This window comes from Spermophilus citellus (assembly GCF_964194105.1).
Source record: "Spermophilus citellus genome assembly, chromosome: 11".
NCBI classification, from domain to species: domain Eukaryota; kingdom Metazoa; phylum Chordata; class Mammalia; order Rodentia; family Sciuridae; genus Spermophilus; species Spermophilus citellus.
Window position 1 is genome coordinate 46,440,695 of NC_138192.1, and position 22,522 is coordinate 46,463,216.

Consider the following 22,522-nt stretch of genomic DNA (forward strand, 5'->3'; position numbering starts at 1 on the left):
AATAAAATTTCAGACCATTATCTCTGATGAATATAGACGCAGAAATTCTTAGTAAAATACTGGCAATTTGCATTCAAAAACATATTAAAAAGACTTTGCACCATGATCAAGTGGTGTTTATCCCAGGGATGCAAAATGGGTTCAAAAAAACAGAAATCAATAAATGTAATTCATAACATCAATAGGCTTAATGACAAGAGTCACATGATTCTCTCATTAGATGGAGAAAAATCATTTGACAAAATACAGCATTCCTTCATGTTCAAAACACTAGAAAAGGGGCTGGGGATGTGGCTCAAGCGGTAACGCGCTCACCTGACATGCGCAGGGTGCTAGGTTCGATCCTCAGCACCACATAAAAAAATAAAATAAAAAAGATGTTGTGTCCGCTGAAAACTGAAAAATAAATATTAAAAAATGTATTTCTCTCTCTCTCTCTCTCTCTCTCTCTCTCTCTCTCTCTTTTAAAAAACACATTAGAAAAACTAGGAATAGTAGGAACGTACTTCAATATCATAAGAGCTACACATGCTAAATTCAAGGCCAATATTATTTTAAATGGAGAAAATATGAAAGCATTCTCTTTTAAAACTGGAACAAGACAGGGATTTCCTCTTTTATTACTTCTATTTACTATAGTCCTGGAAACTCTAGCCAGAGCAAATATACAGAATAAAGAAACTAAAGGGATATGAATAGGAAAAGAACTCAAACTATCCCTATGTGTTAACAAGATAATACTATGTTTAGAAGACCAAAAATTCTACAAGAAAACTTTTATAACTCATAAATGAATTCAACAAAGTAGAAGGATACAAAATTAATACCCATAAATCATTTGCATTCCTATATATCAGTGATGAATCAACTGAAAAAGAAATTAGAAAAATTATCCCATTCATAATTGTCTCAAAAAAATACTTAGGAATTAATTTAACAAAAGAGGTTAAGGACCTCTACAATGAAAACTACAGAACACTAAAGAGAGAAACTGAGGAAGACCTTAGAAAATGGAAAGATCTCCCATTTTCTTCAATAGGCAGAATTAATGTTGTCAAAATAGCCATAATACCAAAAGGGCTATACGGATTTAGTGAAATTCCCATTACAATTCCAGTGATATTCTTCATAGAAATATAAAAAGCAGTCATGAATTCATTGAAAAAATTTGAGGACCAGAATAGTCAAAGCAATCCTCAGCAAGAAAAGTGAAGCAAGAGACATCAGAATACCAGACCTACAGAGTTATAGTATAGAGTTATAGTATTACACTGCAGAGTTATAGTAACAAAAAGAGTATGAACACCAATGGTACACAATAGAAGACACAAAGACAAACCCACATAAACACAATTATCTCATGCAAGACAGGGGCTCCATAAACATACATTGGATAAAAGATAGCCTCTTCAACAAATGGTGCTGGGAAAACTGGAAATCCATATGTAATAAAATAAAATTAGACAACTATCTTTCACCCTGCACAAAACTCTACTTAAAGTAAATCACTGACCAAGGCATTAGACCAGAGACTCTGTGTTTACTACAAGAGAAAGTAGGCCCAACTTTCCATCATGTCAGCTAACAAACTGAATTCCTAAACAGGACTCCTAGAGAACAAGAAGTAAAATCAAGAATCAATAAGTGTGGGGTGGTAACAAAATTAAAAAAAAAAAAAAAACAAAAACAAAAAAACACAACTTCTTCGCAGCAAGGGAAACAATCAAGAACATAAAGAGATGGCTTTACAGAATGGAATAAAATCTTTGCCATCTTCACCTTAGAGGAATATTTATCTCCAGGATATATAAAAAGCTCAAACAACAACAACAAAAAAAAACAATCAAAGGAACTGAACAGATGTTTGACAGAAGAAGAAATATGAATGGGCAATAAATACATGAAAACATTTCAACATCACTAGAAATTAAAGAAAGGCAAATTAAAACTACACTGAGATTCTATCTCAATCCAGTCAGAATGGCAATTATCAAAAATCCAAGGAACAATAAGTGTTGGCAAGGATGTAGTGAGAAAGGTACACTAGTACATTGGGGGTGGGATTACAAATTAGTGTAACCACTCTAGAAAGCAGTATGGAGATTTCTCAGAAAACTTGGAATGGAACCACCATTTGACCCAGTTATCCCACTCCTTGGCATATACCTTGGTGACTTAAAAATCAGCATACTATAGTGATAAGTCCATATCAATGTTCATAGCAGCTTAATTTACAATAGCTAAGATATGGAACCAAACTAGGTGAGCAACAGATGAACACATAAACAAACTGTGGTATATATACATGCAATGGAATATTACTAAGCCATAAAGAAGAATGAAATTATGTCATTTGTCAGTAAATGTATGGAACTGGAGACTATCATGCTAAATGTAATAAGCCAATCCCCCCAAAACCAAAGGCTGAATGAATGTTCTCTCTGATATGTGAATGCTGACTTATAATAGTGAGGCAGAGGGAGAAGTAGAGGTTCAAGGATTGGAGTGGAGTGAATGAGGGGAAGGCAGGGGATGGAAATGGGCAAGACAATAGAATGAATAAGGCATAACTTTCCTATATTCATATATGAACACACTACCAGTGTAACTCTACATCATGTACAACCACAAGAATGGGAGTTATACTCCGTATATGTTATATGTATGATCTGTCAAAATACATTCTACTGCCATATATAACTAAAAAGAACAAATTAAAAAATTTAAACTTTTTGACTGTTTTGGTTAGTTTTTTTTTTTTCCTCTGCTGTGACCATAAGATCTGACAACAATTTTAGAGAAGAAAAGGTTTATTTAGCACTTATTGTTACAGTGGTCTTAGTCCAGAGATGACTGGCTTCCAAGGTGAAGCACAACATCTTGGCAGAAGGGTGTGGTGTAGGAAAGTAGCTCATGTCATGACCACCAGAGAGTAGAGACAGAGCTCCCCTCAACAATCACGAAATATAAACCCAAAAAGCACATCCTGACTGACCCACCCCCTCCAGCCACTCCCTATCTGCCTATAGTCATCACTCAGTAAATCTAGTCATCTGAATTAATGCACTGATTAGATTAAGACTCTCATAACCCAATCATTTTACCTCTTAATAGTATTGTGTTGTCCCACACATGAGTTTTGGGGAGAAATATCTAAACCATAATAATGTCAATAAAGATGAGGCAATACTGATTGTTTTGATTAGTTTTACATTGCTGTGATTTTTTTTCTTTTTTCTTTCTTTTTCTTTCTTTCTTTTCTTTTCTTTTCTTTTTTTTTTTTTAGGGTGCTGGGAACCCAGAGCCTTATGCATGCAAGGTAAGCACTCTGCCAACTGAGCTATATCCCCAGCCCCATTGCTGATTTAATACCCAACAAGAACCACTTAGTGAAGGGAGAGTCTATTTGAGGTTCATGGCCTCTTCGTGGTCTCAAAGGTCTCCCTCCGTTCATAGAGGGAGACTATGACTCCTTTGCCCTTGGTCTGAGGTAAAGCAGAACATCATGGAGAATGAAGGGTCCAGAGGGAAATTTTTCAGCTTATGGTGGGATCAGGAAACAGAGATAGAAGGGGATGTAATTTTAGGGAAGGTACACCCCTCCAGGGAATAACTTCAGTGATCCACCTCTTCCCATAGCCCACCTGCCTACAGTTACCACCCAGTCAGTCCATTCCAACTAGGATGAACTGATTACATAACAATTCTCATGATCTAATTATTTACCTCTGACTATTTCTGCATTAACAAGAGCTTTAGGTTAAAACACACACACACACACACACACACACACACACACACACGTTTTTATTATTTTTCATGACAAAAAATGATGAACAAACTTCTAGAAGAAAAGATAAAATACTTCATTATACTTTTATGAGCAAAGATGTTTTAAATATGATCTCAAAAGTATAGGCAACAAAAGCAAAAATAAACAAATGGTCTAGAGGAAATGCACCGCAGCACAAGAGGACATACCACAGTTAATATCATACCACATAAGGACATTTTGAAATTGATTTTTTTTTAATATCTGAAAGAAGACAATAATGCCCAGTTCTACCACTTTTATTCTTATAGGGCTGGAGGTCTTAGATACAGTAATTAGGTAACAGAAGGAAATAAAGTATATCCATAATGGAAAGGAAGAAGTCAAATTGCTCCTTTTTGCAGATGATATGTTTGTATGGTCTTAAATAACTAAAACTCTAAGAGGGTCCAGAAAATGAAACAAACAAAAGGCCACTTTTGGATGAACAAACTAATTTGACAAGTTACAAAACACAAAATCAACATAATAAAATCAGTTGAGGTTCTATACTACCTGAAAATGGAAACAAGAAAGCAATCCTGTTTACAATCTATATTAAAAAAAAAAATCAAATCTCAGGAATGTCTTTAGTCAAGGAGAGAAAGAACTCCTCAGTGAAAACTACAAAACCACAAAAATTAAAATTGCATCACAAGTACATGGAAAAATAGTCAAGGTACATGAATTGGAAGAATTCACAATGTCTATACTAACCAAAACAATCTTCAGATCCAATGCAGTCCTATCCTGTAATATCTTCAAAGACATAGAAAAAGAAAATAGTTGTACAATTTCTGTGAAACCATAAAAGACCCTGAATACAAGAAGCCATATTGAGAGTAAAGAACAAAACTGGAGGCCTCATACTACCTCACTTGAAAACATCCTACAAAGCTGTAGTGAACATAACAGCCTGGTGTTGGCAGAGTTACTGCACAAAGTAGGACACAATCAACAGAATGAGAGGTTAAGACACAGAATTAGAGAAAATATCTTTAAACTATATATTTGACAGGGTTCCTACCCAGAATATGTAAGAAATTAAACTAATTCTATAATAAAATTAATAATCTGGTTTAGAAATGGACAAAATACCCAAGTAGATGTTTCTCAAAATTAGACATACAAATGGCAAACAGGTATATGAGACTGTTCAACATTATTAATCATCAGGGGAATGCAAATCAAAACTATAATGTGGTATCACTTCATCCCAATTAAAATTGCTATTATCAAAAAGCCAAAATGAAAAATCTGGCATGGAAGGAAAAAATGGGAACTTTTATATATCCTTGGGGGAATGTAAATTCATACAGCCATTAGGGAAAAGAGTATAGAGATTCACTCTCAAAATTTGAAATAGAGCAATTAACTTATCCCAAAATCCTACCACTGGGTATTTATCTAAAGGAAATGAAATTATGTCAGAGAGAGAGCTCCATACATACTGCCGTATGCTCTTCACAATAGCCAATATTTGGAACCAATCTGTTTATGAGCAAATGAATGGATAAAGAAAATGTGGTACATATATCAAAAAAGAGTATGTCCATAAAATGGTGAAAATCTTATATTCATGGAAACAGATGTACTGGTCAAATATTATCTAAAGTGAAATAAACCAAACATAGACAAATACTGCATGATCTCACTGACTTGTGGAATTTAAAAAAGCCAATCATACAGAAATATAGAGTAGAAATGTGGTTATTATTCTAATAGAGTTGGAGAAGGTGGGGGGAAAGGAGGATGGGGAGAAGTTGGTCAGTGGACGCACAATTACAATTAAATAGCAAGAATAAGTACTGGTGTCCTGTTGTACCACAGGGTGAAGATCACTAAGGACATTGTATTATGCACTTAAAAATAAACAGAACAGAGGGTTTCTGAATATCCTTGCTACAAAAAAGTTTGAGATGCTGGATATGTTAAGTACACTGACTTGTTCATTATATATGTTTACATATATTCATGAAATACCACAATGCACAGTGTACCTCATAAATATCAGCAATTATTTTGTGCTCATTAAAATATTTTAAATCCAAAGCATAAAAAATATAATTTTTAATATTTAAAAATACTTTTTTGAATTTTCATCAAAAATAGAAATTTGCTAGTTTGGGGATTACAACTGGACACATTTTTTAAATTTTGAAACAAAATTATTTAAGTGGATTAGTCATCTTATCACTGGATCACCTAGTGTAGCTATAATTTCCATGCATAATAATGGGAGTGCAGAATAGGTTGATACAAAAAAATAAATTGAAGGCTAAGGATTTCTGAAGGGAGATATGAAAACATTTTTAATTTTAAGATATAAAAGAAAATAGTATCATATTCAGAAAAAGATTTACATTTTTTTTTCAAAAACATTAACCCCTAGGTTCATTTAGATTTTCTATGATGTATTATGAATCAAATATTTTTGTCTGTATTCTCACAATAATTCTGAAATTTTGGTGGAGAATTCTCATGTCAGAAAACTGAGAATTATAAAGGTTAAATAATTTGCCTAAGGTCACATGATCATTAATTGTAAAAGACAGACCAAGAATTAAGTACGTTTCTTTGATTCAAGATTATTGCCTTTTGCACAAAGTAAATCTCATCAAGACTGAGCCCATTATTCTAGTATTGCTTAAACACTGTACTGTCCTTTATCAGTGCCACTCAAAAGAGCCACTCCACGATGTGATGAGTTCCCTCTACCATAATGTAAATCAATGTACTGCTTCCTTTTTAAAGAAAAGCCCCCCCACACACACACACAAATTAAATTTAAATCTGCACAAGCATATATGTTAGAAATTAGTAAACCATGATCTTCTGTTGCTCCTTTGCTTCTTTAAATAAAATTTTAGTGGAATACTGGTATTCCTATTTTTAAGATGTTCTCTCAGCTTCAGCAATGTTAGACTGTTATTATGATAGAGGCCATAGGGTCCATTAAGCTACCAACAACATTCATTATCTGGCCCCATCTCAGACCTTCCTCAATTCCGGGAGGGGTTTCTGCTGTGCTTCCAGCAGGGCCTGGATGAGGTAAGGTGGTAAGGAATGCTGGGGTGGTATAGCCATCTAGGTCTAAGCCTCTGAGCTCTTTTCATTTTCAGATTCCAAGAATGTTATTCTCCATAGGATAAGAGTGAAGCCAGAATAGACAGGCAGTATAGATAGGTAAATGGAATCAGGTCAGATAGAGTCAGGCCAATTTTGAGTGAGTCCTGGAAAGATGGAGACTGTCCCCTGAGGGACTGAAATGTTAATTCCTTCAAAGCCCTTCCTCCACCCTTATCAAGAACCTGCGCCTGCTCCAACCTGTTGCTAAAGTAATCTGTCCAAGGAATTGCTCCTCCCTACAGGGATCTATACAGTGTGTGTCCTGGACTGCACCATCCTGCCCTTCCCCCTTCAGCCCACCTGTTTTTCACTTTTGTCCATCTCACCAAGCATTCCCAGGCCTAGTCACCTATGCAGGAAGGAAAAAGATTAGGGGAAGAGAGCAGGAGAGCCAAGGAAGCCTAGGACATAAAAAAGGGCAGAACACCTTGCTTCTGGGGATAAGAGGATACTATGAAGGCCCCCTTCTCCCTGGTGGGAGAAGCCTTTGTTACCCCTTTTTGAATAAACCCTGCTTTATATGCTTGCCTCAGTTTGCTTCTCTAATGTTCAAACTCAAAATGTGAGAAAGCAGGACTCCTCACCAATAGCTGGTGATATCAACAGGAGGGACTTGAATTTATCCATTCTTAGTGCCCTGAATACCCTCAGAATGTGTTTCCAGGGACAACATAAGGATTCTTCTGCTAACATTTCATTTGAAATTCTGAGATAACAGACTGCCAAGTAGAATCAGCCTGACTTTGAGAGGAATCTCCTATCTCCAAAACTTCTAAGATTGCTTCAAGGACCCAAATACAAATAACCATTTCATTCTTTCCTAATTTTCTTTGTGTTTGGGCAACTAACCAATTTCATTTCACATTTTTGAAAGCTATAAATAGCAATGAAGCATATGCAAATCACTCAAACAATTCCAGTTCAATTAATAACTAGGAGAAAATCCATTATTGTCTCTCCAGAATAAAGTTTACAAAAGATCAGATGCCTCTATGGCAGCAAATGCATATGGAGAAAATTTTAAAAATATCCACAGAGATTGTTTCTTGTCTTGAATAGATTAGCTATTCAATTGGATTGGTTCAAGCAATTAGCTATTTTGAAATTCCTTGATACGCATATTTTAGCAAAGTAAAAAGAAAATATTCTTCTAATATATCATTGTATAAATCTATAACATAGAAATTCTCTATTAACTTACATGTCTCTGGGATCCATCATATTCACACCTTTCAATTTTTCCTAAGCTGCCATCTGAGAAATACAACTTTTCTGCACGATGGTCGATAGTGAGTCCATTTGGAGTAAGTATGTCTGTACTGACAACCACTTGAGCATTTTTCCCAGTCAGGGTAGATCTTATGATACTTGGATGCTGTTCATTCCAGTTGGTCCAAAACATTAAACTAATTAAAATTAAAATTATAATAATAAATAATTAAAATTTTCATTCAAAGTAAAAACATTATATAAACACAGCAAGGCCAAGCTATTTAAAACAGGCAAATTTATTTGTCATCTATTCTGTGACCCTTAAGGAATCCAAGTGATAAGAGGAGATGTGGATATTATATTTGTATGCACATTTTTTTCCAGGTTCCTAAGCTTGGAAACCATTTCTGAAAACCAATTATCCTGTATATTCTTTCAAATAACAATTTAATTAAGTTGAGTCAGTTTGATGCACAATGAGGATTTATTTTTATCAGGTAAAAAATAGTAATATTAAATTTACTATGAACTGCAAATGTGGCATAATTTATCAATATCACATTTAAGCAGATCTAGTATGATCCCTTTGGATAGCTTTGCTAACTATATTTTCTTCTATAATTAATGAAAATCAAAATCCCTCTTCACTTCTAGCTTTGCTTTTTATATTCTACATTCTTCTTTATATGTTTTTTTAAAGAAAAATAATTACCAAACTTGCATATTTCTATATATTTTTTTCTTTCCTCCCTTAGTTAAGAATCATAATGTTGTTTCTGGAATTTTAGTGGTGGCTCTCAAATCCTTAAAGACAGCATCTGCTGCTTGTAGGTTTTACAAAATGTTTTAAATCTGTGCTTGTGAATTGATACTTTGTAGAAGAGCTAGGATTCTATGAATACCATTAGAACAAAGGCTGTCAAGTTGTAGTCTCCAAGCCATATTTTTACTGAAATTGGTTCTCATTTTCCTGTTTTATCTATTGAATTGTCCCTAAGAGTTTATTTGAAGTTAGATTCTTGGTGCTTAAAGAGAGAAGGAGAGAAGATGGAAGGGAATGAGGATGGTAGGTTTTCTGCTTTAAAAATCTGAAAAAACAAAACAAAACAAAACAAAACCTCATGCCTAATAGTCACAAAGAAAACTACCATATAACATTTAGTATTTACAGCAAGATTATATACATGTACTAAATTATTTCTATATGTAATCATCTAAAGGCAATTTCGACTTATAGTCAACACAATTATACAAAATGTGTTTTTATTTGAGTATTTTGAAAAATAAAAACTTATTATTGGAAAATAATCAAGTTCTCAATAGCTACTTGATAATTTAAAAACAATCCATATCCATTAAAGAAAACAAAGTCATCTTTACTCTTTATTAAAATATTTAGTTTAATTTTCATCTATTTTAGAGAATACAAAAATATTCTAAGTGACCGACTGTCAAAAATATTCTGTCCTATGAATTAGTAAATTTCTATTTTCTTAAATTGTTTCCAATTTTACTCATAAATTTTACATTTAAAATGAAATATTTCATTAATTAAAACATTTAAAAAGTTACCCATGTAATATGAGGTATTAAATTGACAATCTGTGTTGTTTTCTTAAATTGTTAGCTTTAGAATTAGAGAATTTTGGAGGCATTAATTTTCTTATCACTTCACCTCTTCAATTCTCAAGTGAGAATGCACAGAGATCCAAAGAGCTTGTGTATTTAAATTTTGTACAAATAACTAGGATCTAAGCAAAGTTTTGAACTCAAGGTATCTATATTTCATTCTATTCTATCTTTTGAATTTTATTTAAAAATTTCTGCTAAATAACATATAATAAGCATCTGAAAGTGTCATTGATATACATGACAATAAAAATGTCTTCTCTATACTTAAACTTTAATTTCAAATAATATTCCAGTTAAAATATTTTGGCATGTTTAGTGATTCTAATATACATTGTACTACATGAAAGATGAAAGCGTAAATTTTAGTGTATATAAATAAATAGTTTTAGGATAAAGCCCTTAGCAATTCAAACTATGTATTTATAAAGTATTTTGAGTGATTTCCCTGTGTTCATTCCAAAATTGAGTCAGATAGTCCTTTAACCAACTCTTTTATTCTTTCTGTAAGGACATTTATTAGTGTCCTGAGATTCTATTGGTGAACCGCTGAGGTAAGCGTAATTAACTCAGAATAAGATGCTTGGCGACCGGACAGTTTTGTGAGTAGAGATGGCTCTGCCAGAGCATCACAAGGCCTGTGTTCATCTGAACTAAGTCATCAAAGCTGCCTGAGGAGTCTATTTGCCCCTCAGCTTCAGAGTTTTATGTATAAGTTGGTGTTCAATTAAGTGAATTAAATCTAATTTTACTTCCAGCCCAGATTTATAATTATTTCACACTGAGTAATTTATCCAGTCCTTTCTTCTGACAAGAGGTCAGGGTCAGTGGTTATATGTCACTGCTTTTTATTCTTCAATTCCTCTTCACCATGTCTAAAAGGACTCTTCTATTTCTGCTTAGTTAATGCTGGACTGGTCAGAGCTTTGCTTATTTATTTCATTGAAAAAAAAAAAAGGATTTTCTATTTAAGATACAATCTTGAGGGGCTGGGGCTGTAGCTCAGTGATAGAGCGCTTGCCTATAGCATGTATGAGACAATGGGTTCAACCCTCAGCATCACTTAAAAATAAATAAAATAAAGGTATTGTGTTCGTCTACAACTTAAAAAAAAAAAAAAACTTGCTACACTGTTGAGAATAAAATACCATTAATGTGTATTATTGTTCTGCCTAAACTGTGCTTTGTGCTTCAGTTTTCTATATGACTGTTTCCTTTATGACATCTGCCCTCAAATTCTTCTTTTTGTTCTACTTTGCTTTATCCTATTCACTCAGTAAGGTACATTTAATGTTGTAAATTTCTCAAAAATCTTATTTTAAATGTCTGCTCAATATATCAGCCAACAGATATAAACTACTTTACTGTTTACCTAATGTTGAAAACATATCTCTTCACAAAGTTTGTTTTCCTTTTTACTGTTTTTCTTTGTGTTTCAATTGAAGATGTCCTATTCTTAAATTTACTTCATTGAAGTGAGAAAAAAACCTCTTTTGTGTGTTGATATATATTAATAGCTTTGTTTTAAATTTATAATTTCAATCAGGTCTGAATAAAGATCTGCTTCATGCTACATTTTCCAGCATAGTATTGTCTCTTTCTGTTTTCTTTTCATCATTTAAATTTGCTTTTACTGGATCTTTCTTGGAGAGAACACCTGATATTTTAATTATTCATACTTATAAGACTGTCATTAAAGAAATAAATTTTTATGAATTATGAAGAAAGCTTCAAAGGAAACATTTAATCTTGAAGTTAATCTTTTTTTAAAGTTAACATAGATCTGACATTCTTCTGACTTATAATTACAGTGCAAAAATAAAAGGACCTCTTTCTTACTTTTGACATTCGTCCAAGGCCAGCACATGTGGGTGGTCATCCTCTGACATGGTGATGACCGCTTCTCTGTCAAAAGCTCCAGGCCGGGTTTGGTCCACTGTGTGCCTAGTGATGGATGAGGTAGTGGAGCTGGTCCAGTACAGTGTATCCCAGGCTCTGTGATAGGCAAGTCCTTCCACAGAACCTACATCTGATGGGGGCAAAGAATAAATTTATATTTTTATTTATAAACAAAAAAACACATATATTTCAGCGAGAAAAAAGGAATCAATATGTTTTATATGTATCTGTTATTTAATCAATCATTCCTCTACAACCCTCCAAAATAAAAAATAATAACAATTGTGATGCGTACAATTGAGAGTTGATTATACAGACCAAAATATAGCTCCGAACAGACAAATTTGTCATGGGAGCAGTTCTGCAAATCCATGTCATTAAAAATTTAGTCTTCCTATTAAAGAAACCACAATCAAATTGATGTTTGTTTGTTTTTTTTTTTAAATGTAGGAAATCAGTGATTTTCTCCCTTTTTAACATGTTAATCTTAATTTTCAGAAAATATCCAGTATGCAACACTTACAAATGCTTTTGAAAAATCATATGTCAGCAATACAATTTAGGTACAATCATTATGGATTTTCTATTAATAACTATAGATTTGGAGATATCAAGAAAAACAGACACATTGAAATTATAATAACAGTATCAAAAAAGCAAATTCAATTTCATATTTAAAACTATAAAAGATGGTAGGCAATGTTTTACTAAGTTAATGTGGAAATTCTTTGATTCTCTTCTACAAATGTGATATAAAAATAATACAATATGAAATTAATTGCCACAAAAGCATGCTTTATATATTTTCAGAAAAAGATAAATGGCAGTACATAGATCCTCATATACAAAAAGTGGCAGGGTGAAAAACAAGAGTAATTATTTCATAAAATTCTATTTATAATCACTAGGATAATGTACAGTAGCTATTACAATTTTCGTTGATGTGTTTTGAGCACATCTTTAAGTATAATCAGAGGATTACAATTTTCCTTCATGTTACCTATTTTCTTCAGTTATTATTCTTAATATTTAATTAATAACAGTGTGTGTGTGCCTTAAGCATACATGTTAAAAATTAACATTATTACAGAAATTTCTATGATTTTTCCTTAAAGGAAATTCTGAGAGGAACTATTTAGCTCTTCTTTTTTAAAAAAAGTACATAAAAATGATTGTTTTCAGACTTATGGTATATAAATATTTAATTTGGGAAGGTCAATAGAATTTTGCTAGAGTGCCAAACAATAATTAAAACTTTTAAACCAGATTTTTCTTCATATGATTACATTTTGTCACTTGTTTTTCTTTATACATGCACCACAGAATATCCAATATCAATAAAATTAATAGCCACAAGTTAGTGGGTGCTGTCTATCTGCTAAGAATTTCACAAACTATTCTGCATACATTATGCTATTTTAAGTATAAATCTCATCTGTGGAGTTTGTTTCATTATTCCTCTTTTCCCAAGGAGGAAACTAAAGGTTGTAGTGTTAAGGCAGGTTTTATAGTGTTAAAGCAATTTTTGGACACTAGGTTCTTCTACTTCCAAATGCTTATGTTCATGATAACCAGTCTTTGGGGATGGGTTTTAGAGACTTATTCCTAAATTTCAATCTACACAGAGTTTGAACTAAACAAGTGATCCAATAAACTTAACTTGCCTACTGTGGGGGGATTGTATAACAAACAACTTGCCATGAGTACCCTTCTCTCAAACAGTGAACAGAGTAGTTTTTAAGGTATTGATGGACATGATTAGTATGGAAACTTAGGTCAAAGATGATGGAAGACAAATTATAAAATCATGATAAAACTGATAAATTGGTTAAGTTGATTTTATGTGTTTCATATGATGCCCTTTTGGGGGTAAGTAGGTGGGATGTTGATAATGGTTAAAAGTCTTTCAGTGATTAAATAAAACTGCATTTTTTGCAATTTCATTTCATTATAAAATATAATAACTCTATTGGCATTGTTTTTGGTACAATATGTCTTCATGATTCACAAAGAGAATGAGGAATAACACATGTCTGGAAAAATCCAAGAAAATAAGAATCAATCCATCCTTATTCTGTACTATTCCCTTCTAGTGACTTGACAGATCTTCCTGGACACTATCCTGCCAGCCAGGAAGAAGCCATTCAGTATCACAAACAGATGCTGCTTTCTTATGGCTGACATAAATCCAGGGCTACTAAATTACATCTGTCTCATTGTCCAGATACTGTCTCTTTGATGTTATTTTTGTCACAGATGACATACTAACAGAATATTTAAACATAATCTGGTGTTATATTTTATAGTAATTTAGAAATGGATTTCTTTCTCAAAAAGATATTTAATACTGTATGTGGTGCTCACACTTGTAATCCTAGTGACTTGGGAGACTGAGGCAGGAGGATCACAATTTTGAGGCCAGCATCAGCAATTTAGTGAGACTGTCCCAAAATGAAAAAGAAAAAAATAGAATGGGTATGTAGCTTAGTGTTCCTGGGTTCATTCCCCCTACCAAAAAAAATTATAGTTTGTTATGAAAATTATGTTACTAACAGAAAAGACAATTAAAGATATATACATTCTCAAATCATGAAAAACATTTTAGTTGTTATAACATAAAACATTTTTCTACATTTTATAATGATTTAACAACTGTGGTAGGGGTGTGTGTGTGTGTGTGTGTGTGTGTGTCTGCATGTGTGTGTGCATGCACACACATGTAAGTGTTTAAAAATGAGGTTCCTGAATCATTTGAACAGCAAGAAAAATAATTTTGAGGTATTGATCCTGGAAGACAATTATATAGTTAAAATAAAATAACTATCCAGTCGGCCAGATCTGAGCAGAGTAAATCAATACAGAGTTAAACATCCTTGGAACTCAAGGATGTAAAATAAGCATAATTAAGAAAATAACAGTGCTATTTCAGCAGCTCCATACTTTTCACCTCAAATATATTGGAAATGTGAAATGTGAAAATACCACGTCCACACCCCAAGTACTTAGCAAAAAAAAAAAAAAAAAAAAAAAAAGTCCCTACACATTCTACATCCTTAAGCAAGGAAGGTTTGGCTCAGCATGAGTGAGGTTCTGATATAGTCTTGTAAAAGTAAGAAAGGAGGCCAGTTCTTTAAAAAAAAAAAATACTAGTTAGGCAAATTATGCAGAACCATCCTATACCACTACTTCCTGTATTCCACAGCAATAGAGGGGAATTTGATCCAAATAGCTTTGCAGACAGCAACCAACCACTAGTTTAATAGTGACCCAAAGAGTTTCATTTCTCAGAGAGCACAAGTACCTTTCATTACCACTGAAGAGGGGACCATAGTTCCCTTGTCTACACCATGTTCTAAAGCAAGAGCAAAGTTTACGGAATGGGAAAAGCAACAAGAATATCACTGGTGGGGAGCTCCATGTACAAAACACTGCTATTCATCTGGCTAAGCTAATCATCACAGACAAATCCAGTTGTAAAGTTAACAAGAAATAATATTTACTTAAGAATATGCTACAACTGTAAGGGTTCATAATGACCCACTCCTTGAATGTGCCCTACTGTCTTGTTCTATGAAATAATGGAGTATTAGAGATAGCTGTGGGAAATTATTATACCTAGTATAAAGCATCCCAATTTTTTTGAAGTATATGTCACTAAAACACAGAGTAGTAACCTTACTTTCTAATTCAAGTACAAATCTTAAAATAAGAATTTTATGACTGCTATATTCCACGTATTTCTTAACTTAATTTTTTCCCCAAAGAAATAGGATCCTGGATCTATTTAACAATCTAGAACTGGTGTTGAGCTTTTTGTATGTGGTTGCTTTAAGCCTAACAAAAAACTGATTTACTTAAATTTTGTCTAAACTCTACCCATCCCTAAAAACCTCTAATAACTCTTATTTTTTCTTTCTTTCCTGTTTCTTTCTTCCTTTCTTTTTCTATCTTTCTGATTCATCTTTTTTTTTTCCTTTGTAGAATCTCCTTCATTTCAATAAATCAATAACTTGACATGGTTAAGCTACAGGTTTATTGGAAAAATCCAGTATTGTTTAATGATAAAATACTCAACAGACCTGTAATAGAAATAATCTTCCTAAACTTGAAAAATGAGAACTAAACCCTATCATATTTAGTTTTGAAAAAGGAATACTTTTTGCCCCAAACCAAGAACAAGGCAAGACTGTCCACATTTGCCTTTCTATTCAATGTTATATTGAAGATTCTAACCAGTGTAACTAGATAGATAGAAAGATAGATAGATAGGAAGAGAAAGAGCATTCAAATTGCAAATGAAGAAGTAAAACTATCTCCAATTGTAAATAATAAGTTCTTATGCATACAAAATGATAAGTAATCCACAATATAAAAATAGAGTACTTAGGGATAAATTTTGTAAAAGAATGGTAAAATTGCAAATTTATACCTCAAAACACTACAGAATACCACTTTAAGAAATTAAAGAAGAGTTACATGAATTGAAAGATATTCCATATTTATGGATTGGAAGTCTTCATGTTATTAAGAAAGTAATCCAATCGAAAAAGATCCACAGATAAAGTAATCCCTATGAAAATCACAGCTGTTTTTTCCTCAGATACTGATAAACTGATCTTAATATACATATGGAAATATAAGGGACATTGAACAGTCAAAACAATCTTGCAAAAGAAGAACAAAATTAAAACACATTTCCTGATTTCATACTAAATACAAATATAGATTACTCTATAAAGGGACTGCTCCTTGGTATTTTAAGAAAGGGAAATGAAAATATTCTCAAAGTAAAGATGGTGATAGTTGCACAAATTTGTAAACATATTAAGCATATTATGAACTCTATATGTATGTGAATTATACCTCAATATGAGTAGTTCTGGAGCTATCATGGCAAAAATAAATAAAATGAGGCAGGAATAAGCATCAATGAATTGGACAAATTTACTTTTTAAATTTAATAAACACATTATTTTTATTATGAATTTATCCACATGAATTTTATAATGTCCCAAAGAGACTTCCCTAACTTCTCATTCTATATACTTACATATGTGTATGAGTGTATGATAATATTATTCAAAATTATTTTAAGATTTGTGGATCTGATTGTTAGCCAGTAAGGATACCATTGAAAATCTACATACTAAGCACTTTCTTTTGAGTCAAACCTATTCAGGTGCTTTACAAATGACTAACTGGGTTATTTTCCTTTATCCTACTTTTCAACTCAATGGACTCTGATGGATTTTGATGAGGAGTATTTACTATGATTTAGACTACTACCACTTTGGTTTGAAGGCTGAGTCATTTTTTTCTTACCCACATCAACAAACAAATTAAGAAATATAATAAATTGATTATCTAAAATATGTTTCAGATAGAGGTCTTCACTTATTTCCTTAGATTATTTAAGGTCATCAGCATGTCAAAAAATAAAAGGACTGATATAATGCAGTCTATTTTGATTTGGGATGGCCCAGTACTGACTGTCAAATATTTGAAAAGTCAATCCTGGTCACTCCTAAACCACAGCAATATCTTTGTACCTCTGCACTTTGCCTGCAACTTCTTTTCTAAATCATTTAACTGTTAAAAAGCTCAACACATTTTTTTAAAACCAATGTAATTTAATAAAAACCAACTAAATAAAATATCTACATTAAAGTCTAAATTTTTTAGCAAGGAGAGATTCTACTATAAATAGAAATTGGCTTTTTTTTTGTGAGAGGTCAACTGAAAAACACAGAGTATCCATTGAATAACTGAATTCAGTTCTGGGTGCAAAGATACATGCCTGTAATTCCAGTGACTCTGGAGGCTAAGGTAGGAGTATTGCAAATTCACTGTCAGCCTGGGAAAAGTATCAAGACCCTATGTCAAAATGAAAATATAAAAGGGATGGGGGATGTAGCTCAACAGTAGAACATCCCTGGGTGCAACCACTACCTGGGGTGGGGGAACTAATGAGTTCACTAAGATGGCAGGAAACCATAAAGAAATGACTCAAAATCCAGTTCTAGCATTTACAAAAATAACCAATTAGCTATATAATGGAAAGAAAATACCCCCAGACAAGTTTCTATAAAACTGTACCATTCTTGAACATGTGAATCTGGCTATTTTTGAGGTCAAAGCACTGCATTCAAGCACATAAATGTGGATCCACTAACTTTAGGATCCCACCCCTCTCAGAAGAGGAGATCCAACTCACACAAAGGGTTTGAGTGGGGAACAATTCTGTCCTTCCTTCCCTTTTGTTCCTATTGCCCTATTTACTATTTTTTTTTTTTTTAATCCAAGAGCAAACTTGTTTGCAGGGATGTGACTAAACAAAGACAACTTTTATTATCATCCCCGAGCAGTTTTAATTCCCTTAAACCAGAGCATCTCAAATATTTCCATGTCAGGGAGAGTCTTTGTTTTCTATTGTGTAACAGAACAGTCCTATTTATTTGGTTTTCCCAGAAAAGAAGAAATATATTGCCCTAAAAAAGTACTGAAGCAGCTTGAAACAGCTTGAAGCTTTTAAGTTACAATGATTTTTTACTTTTCTTTTTTTTCTTATGTAGTGTTTTGTTTCTTTTCATGTTTAAAAACATTTAAGTTCTAAAAATTAGCTAAGACTTCAGACTCAGCTGAAAATTATACAAATTTAGACATGTCCTATCTCCTGTCACCATTACTAAAAACGAAGAAATACAAGTGAAGAAAAGACTGAATATATACATGATTATGGTTGTCAGTCTACCTGGAACAAATGGAGATAAACACTTACTTTACTGAAATTAAGCTAATGTCCAGAAAAACATATACATCAAGGTGCCTAAAATCATCAAGTATGCCTTAGAAAGGCTGGACATCCTGAGCCACAGTTTGAGATTTATAATAAGAAAGAAACTTGGAGTCTACCCTTGCTTTCTTCATGAGAAAGTGAGGCAAATCTTCCGGGAAAAGTCATGAACCAGAACATTCTTGAGAAAGAGATGACTCTACCCATCTCTAGGTACCAGGATAAGATCCATAATTTTCCTAAATAAATTTGCATAATACAAAATAATCTCAATAGAGATTCACTGATAAGCAGCTAGAATATATGATAATCCCACAGTACGATCTGAGAAGGCCTTCTTATCCAAATTAAGACCCAAGTGTCACTTCAAGTTTCTCACTTTCCATTATTAAGTATGGGTTTTCTCGATTTAAGATTGTTTCCAGGGGTTCTTTGCTTTATGGTTTCTGTAAATAATACTCTTTAGAGGAACTTGTTAAGTAATTAATGATTGATGGTTTATTATGTATTATTGTATTCTATTATTTCAGTGGGGCATAAAATGTGAGCATTTATTATGCAGAAGAAGAAAAGATGAGGAAAAGCTTCAAAACAATCTTGATGGAGGCATAGATATGTAGACTTTTGGGAATCCAGCAGTAGTGCAGTAATATGTGGGTTCTGAATAGATATGCAATATTAAAACCAGCATAGGAGCTATTCTCTGGTAATGAATTAGACATTTCATGAAAAAGTACCTATTGAATATTTGCCAATTGTGGATCTTTAAATAATAAATGAGGTACATACAGTTAACTGGGTAGAGCACAGATGTAGCTTCCATTGCCATTATGATTCTGATCTGTTACGGTTTTCGTCCCAGAATGGACAAGTGTCCTCTAAATTGAAAGCTATCAATAACAGCTAGGATGTTGCATTTACACCTAATGCATAGCATTTATCCAGATGTTAATTTACAATTACTTCTTTAGTCCTTCCTTCAGTGCTGTCCTTCTCTCTACAGACATTTAACCTAGCACTACCAATAGTCATATATATATATATATATATATATATATATATATATATTTTTTTTCTATTTCACTTTCCTTCTGATTTGGGGGTTATATTTGCTTCTTCAGTCTTTCCCCAAGTTTAAAAACCATTGTCTGTGGTCTGATTCTGCTTTCTGGGTGATTTTTTTAAAACAAACAGTCACCCTTTATTCCTTGATTTCTCTCTGACTTTCATCAGTGTCCTCTCTTCTATGCTGTCCTGATGCAGCAAAATCATCTGCTTTGGCTTCTTCACCCCTCCTGTTATCAGGTTACTGTCAAGCAGCGTAGAGCCTGCAAATGTTATCCCAGACATCCTCTTGCTGCTCTTCCAGGTCTCTGCCTTTTGAAGCTATTGTGTCATATGACTGGTCTTAAACCTAAGAGCATCAGAACAAGCTAATCTTCTATGTGCTGACATAGAATTTATTCCTTTATACATTATTATATGTAAATAACTTAATCCAATATGTATGTCTTTAAGCTGTACAGAAATAAGACAAATTGAATAATAATTCTTTCCTAATCAGTATAACACTTATAAAAATACATTCAGGAACACTTGTAATTTTTTTTTTTTTTTAGAACATCAAGAAAAGAGTAAACCATCTTAATCTTTGGATTCCAAATCCCTTTTCCTTTCAAAAGCACTTCATGTATAGGAGCTCATCCTCCTGTGACAAGCTGAAGTAGTCATTTGCTGGATTTAAAGAAAAACTAAGTAAAGATATAAAGAAATATGACTTTCTGAGGGGATATCTTTTCAGTATTAATATGAATGTGAAACGCTTCAGAGAATAATAGGATTTTGTATAGTCCTTTGCTTTTAGATTTTAGAGTTTTTGTCATCAGGAATCCGGGAAGAAACTAATGAGATTAACAGTTAAGAAATTAATCTTTCAGAAATGGAAAGAATTCAAATGTTCAAGCATTATAATTGCAGAATGTTAGAAAAAATAGCATTTTAAGAGAGTATAAATTCATTCACCTTACCAAGCAGATAAAACTAAGGGGTCAGTTTTCTAATAACTCTCTAATAAGTTTTACTTATGTTTTTTCCTATCACTAATATACTACGTAGATATTTTTGACAGGATCACAAAGTTACATTTAAAAATAAAATTATGAGGGGCTGGGGATGTGGCTCAAGCGGTAGCGCGCTCGCCTGGCATGCGTGCGGCCCGGGTTCGATCCTCAGCACCACATACCAACAAAGATGTTGTGTCCGCCGATAACTAAAAAATAAATTTTAAAAAAATAAATAAATAAAATAAAATTATGAAATCAACTAAGTTATTTTCAAGGTTTCTAGAACACTTTCCATTTGTATTAAAATCATCATCTAAAATATACCCCTTAGCTTTCCACCAGCCTTATAAATGTATCTCTATTGCATCCTGCAATCCCCTCATTTTAAGGGAAGTGTGTATCCCCCTAACAGACAAACCCATTACCTGTGCTCTGAATTATGTTGTTCTCTCTATTCTTTTCAAGGACCTTACTCCTTTTATTTCCTCTGCTCTTCCCCTACATCATAAAGGTCCCTCATTTTTTTTTGCAGCATCTTCATAGTACACAGAATTATAGCTCTTTTGAATTTAGAACCCCTTTCAACTACTCTTCCAATTTTGCTTCTTTCATTGTTGAACTTCTCAAATGAGTTGTTATGTATTCTTTTATTTCATGTTCAACTTCAGTACACTCAGTAACTACACTGAAGTTATTCTTCCCTAGAAATAGAGTAATAATAAGCAATTTCGTCATTGCTACATTCAGTGAACATTTTCTCTATTTTACTTCATAGCCATTGACGGTTCTCATTCTTCCTAAAATTCTTTCAAAAGTTATCCCCCAACACTGTGGTAGTGGGGATTGAGCCCAGGGATGCTCTACAAATGAGCTGCATCCCTAACATTTTTGGTTGTTTGTTTTTATTTTGAAACCGAGACTTGCTAGCTATGTTGCCCAGACAGGCCTTGAACTTGCTGGCTAAGTTGCCCAGACAGGCCTTGAACTTGTCTTAGCCCACTGAGTCTCCAGGGTTACAGGCCTGTGTCATCATACTCAGCAAAGGTTGTCTTATGTTTGTTTTTTGTCATTCCTTCTTCTGGTTTTCTTATATATCATCATTGTTTCCTTCACAGTATATTTGCTAGTAACCCCTTCACCAAATCTCTCAATGTAGGTATAATTGAAGGTTTGATTTATGGTAATCCTTTTTCCATCCTCTCTTGTATATTAGCTCTTCTAACCATTTCATTAAATATTATCTACATGCTTTTATTTCTAGACCATATGTGTAATCATAATTATATGTTTATATCTACCCACCAATTATTATATCTTTTGTCATCTGAATGATATCTCAATAGAAATATTCAAAAAGGTTTTCACCCCAAACTTAATTATCTAAGTATATAACATTCACTCATTCAAACTCGAAACCCAGCAATCACAATGAATATTTTCATATTCTTACTTTTTGCACATAATCCATAATTAAATGCTTTTAATTTTATCCCCAAGGCACATTTTAAGCATCTCCATTTTGTTCTCCAATTCCACTATTATCACTGCCATCGGCATTTGCCTGAGCTTCTATTCCAGGCTATCCTCCCAAGCATCATTCTTGTAGAATCAGTTAATTCTCCTTGAGCAACTCCAGGTGATCATAAAGCATGTGTCCCATCTCTGCCCTGCTTAAAATCCCTCAATACTAGTCCATCACATTTAGAATGAAATTTTTTGTTAGCTCCTCCCTGCCTCTCCACTCTCAGGGCACTCTCCTTGCTTCTTTCATGAGGCTCTGGCCACACAGGTCTTTTAGGGACTTACATCTTCTTTTTGGACTTTTAGAGACTTACATTGACAGGTGACATATGGAGTTTTCTCTCCCATTTTTTCCCTAGGTCTGATATTTGTTGAATACAAAATTATTGCCCATGTTTCTCACCAAATTCCTTTTCTCTGTCCTTTCTTTATATTCCTCATAATCTTAACATAATTTTTTTTTGT

The 22,522-nt window shown here is 33.2% G+C and overlaps 1 protein-coding gene across 1 annotated transcript in view; it reads right to left on the reverse strand.

The window, feature by feature from the left end:
* The window catches only part of LRP1B (LDL receptor related protein 1B), a gene marked incomplete at its 3' end in the record, with an annotated part of 1,847,377 nt that overhangs the window by 344,382 nt on the left and 1,480,473 nt on the right, over nucleotides 1-22,522 (reverse strand). The window contains exons 42-43 of the mRNA XM_081262419.1: nucleotides 11,621-11,810; nucleotides 8,142-8,346 (exon numbers count right to left, since the gene is read on the reverse strand). Of these exons, the coding sequence (XP_081118545.1) occupies nucleotides 8,142-8,346; nucleotides 11,621-11,810 (395 nt within the window). The remainder of the gene's footprint in view (nucleotides 1-8,141; nucleotides 8,347-11,620; nucleotides 11,811-22,522) is intronic.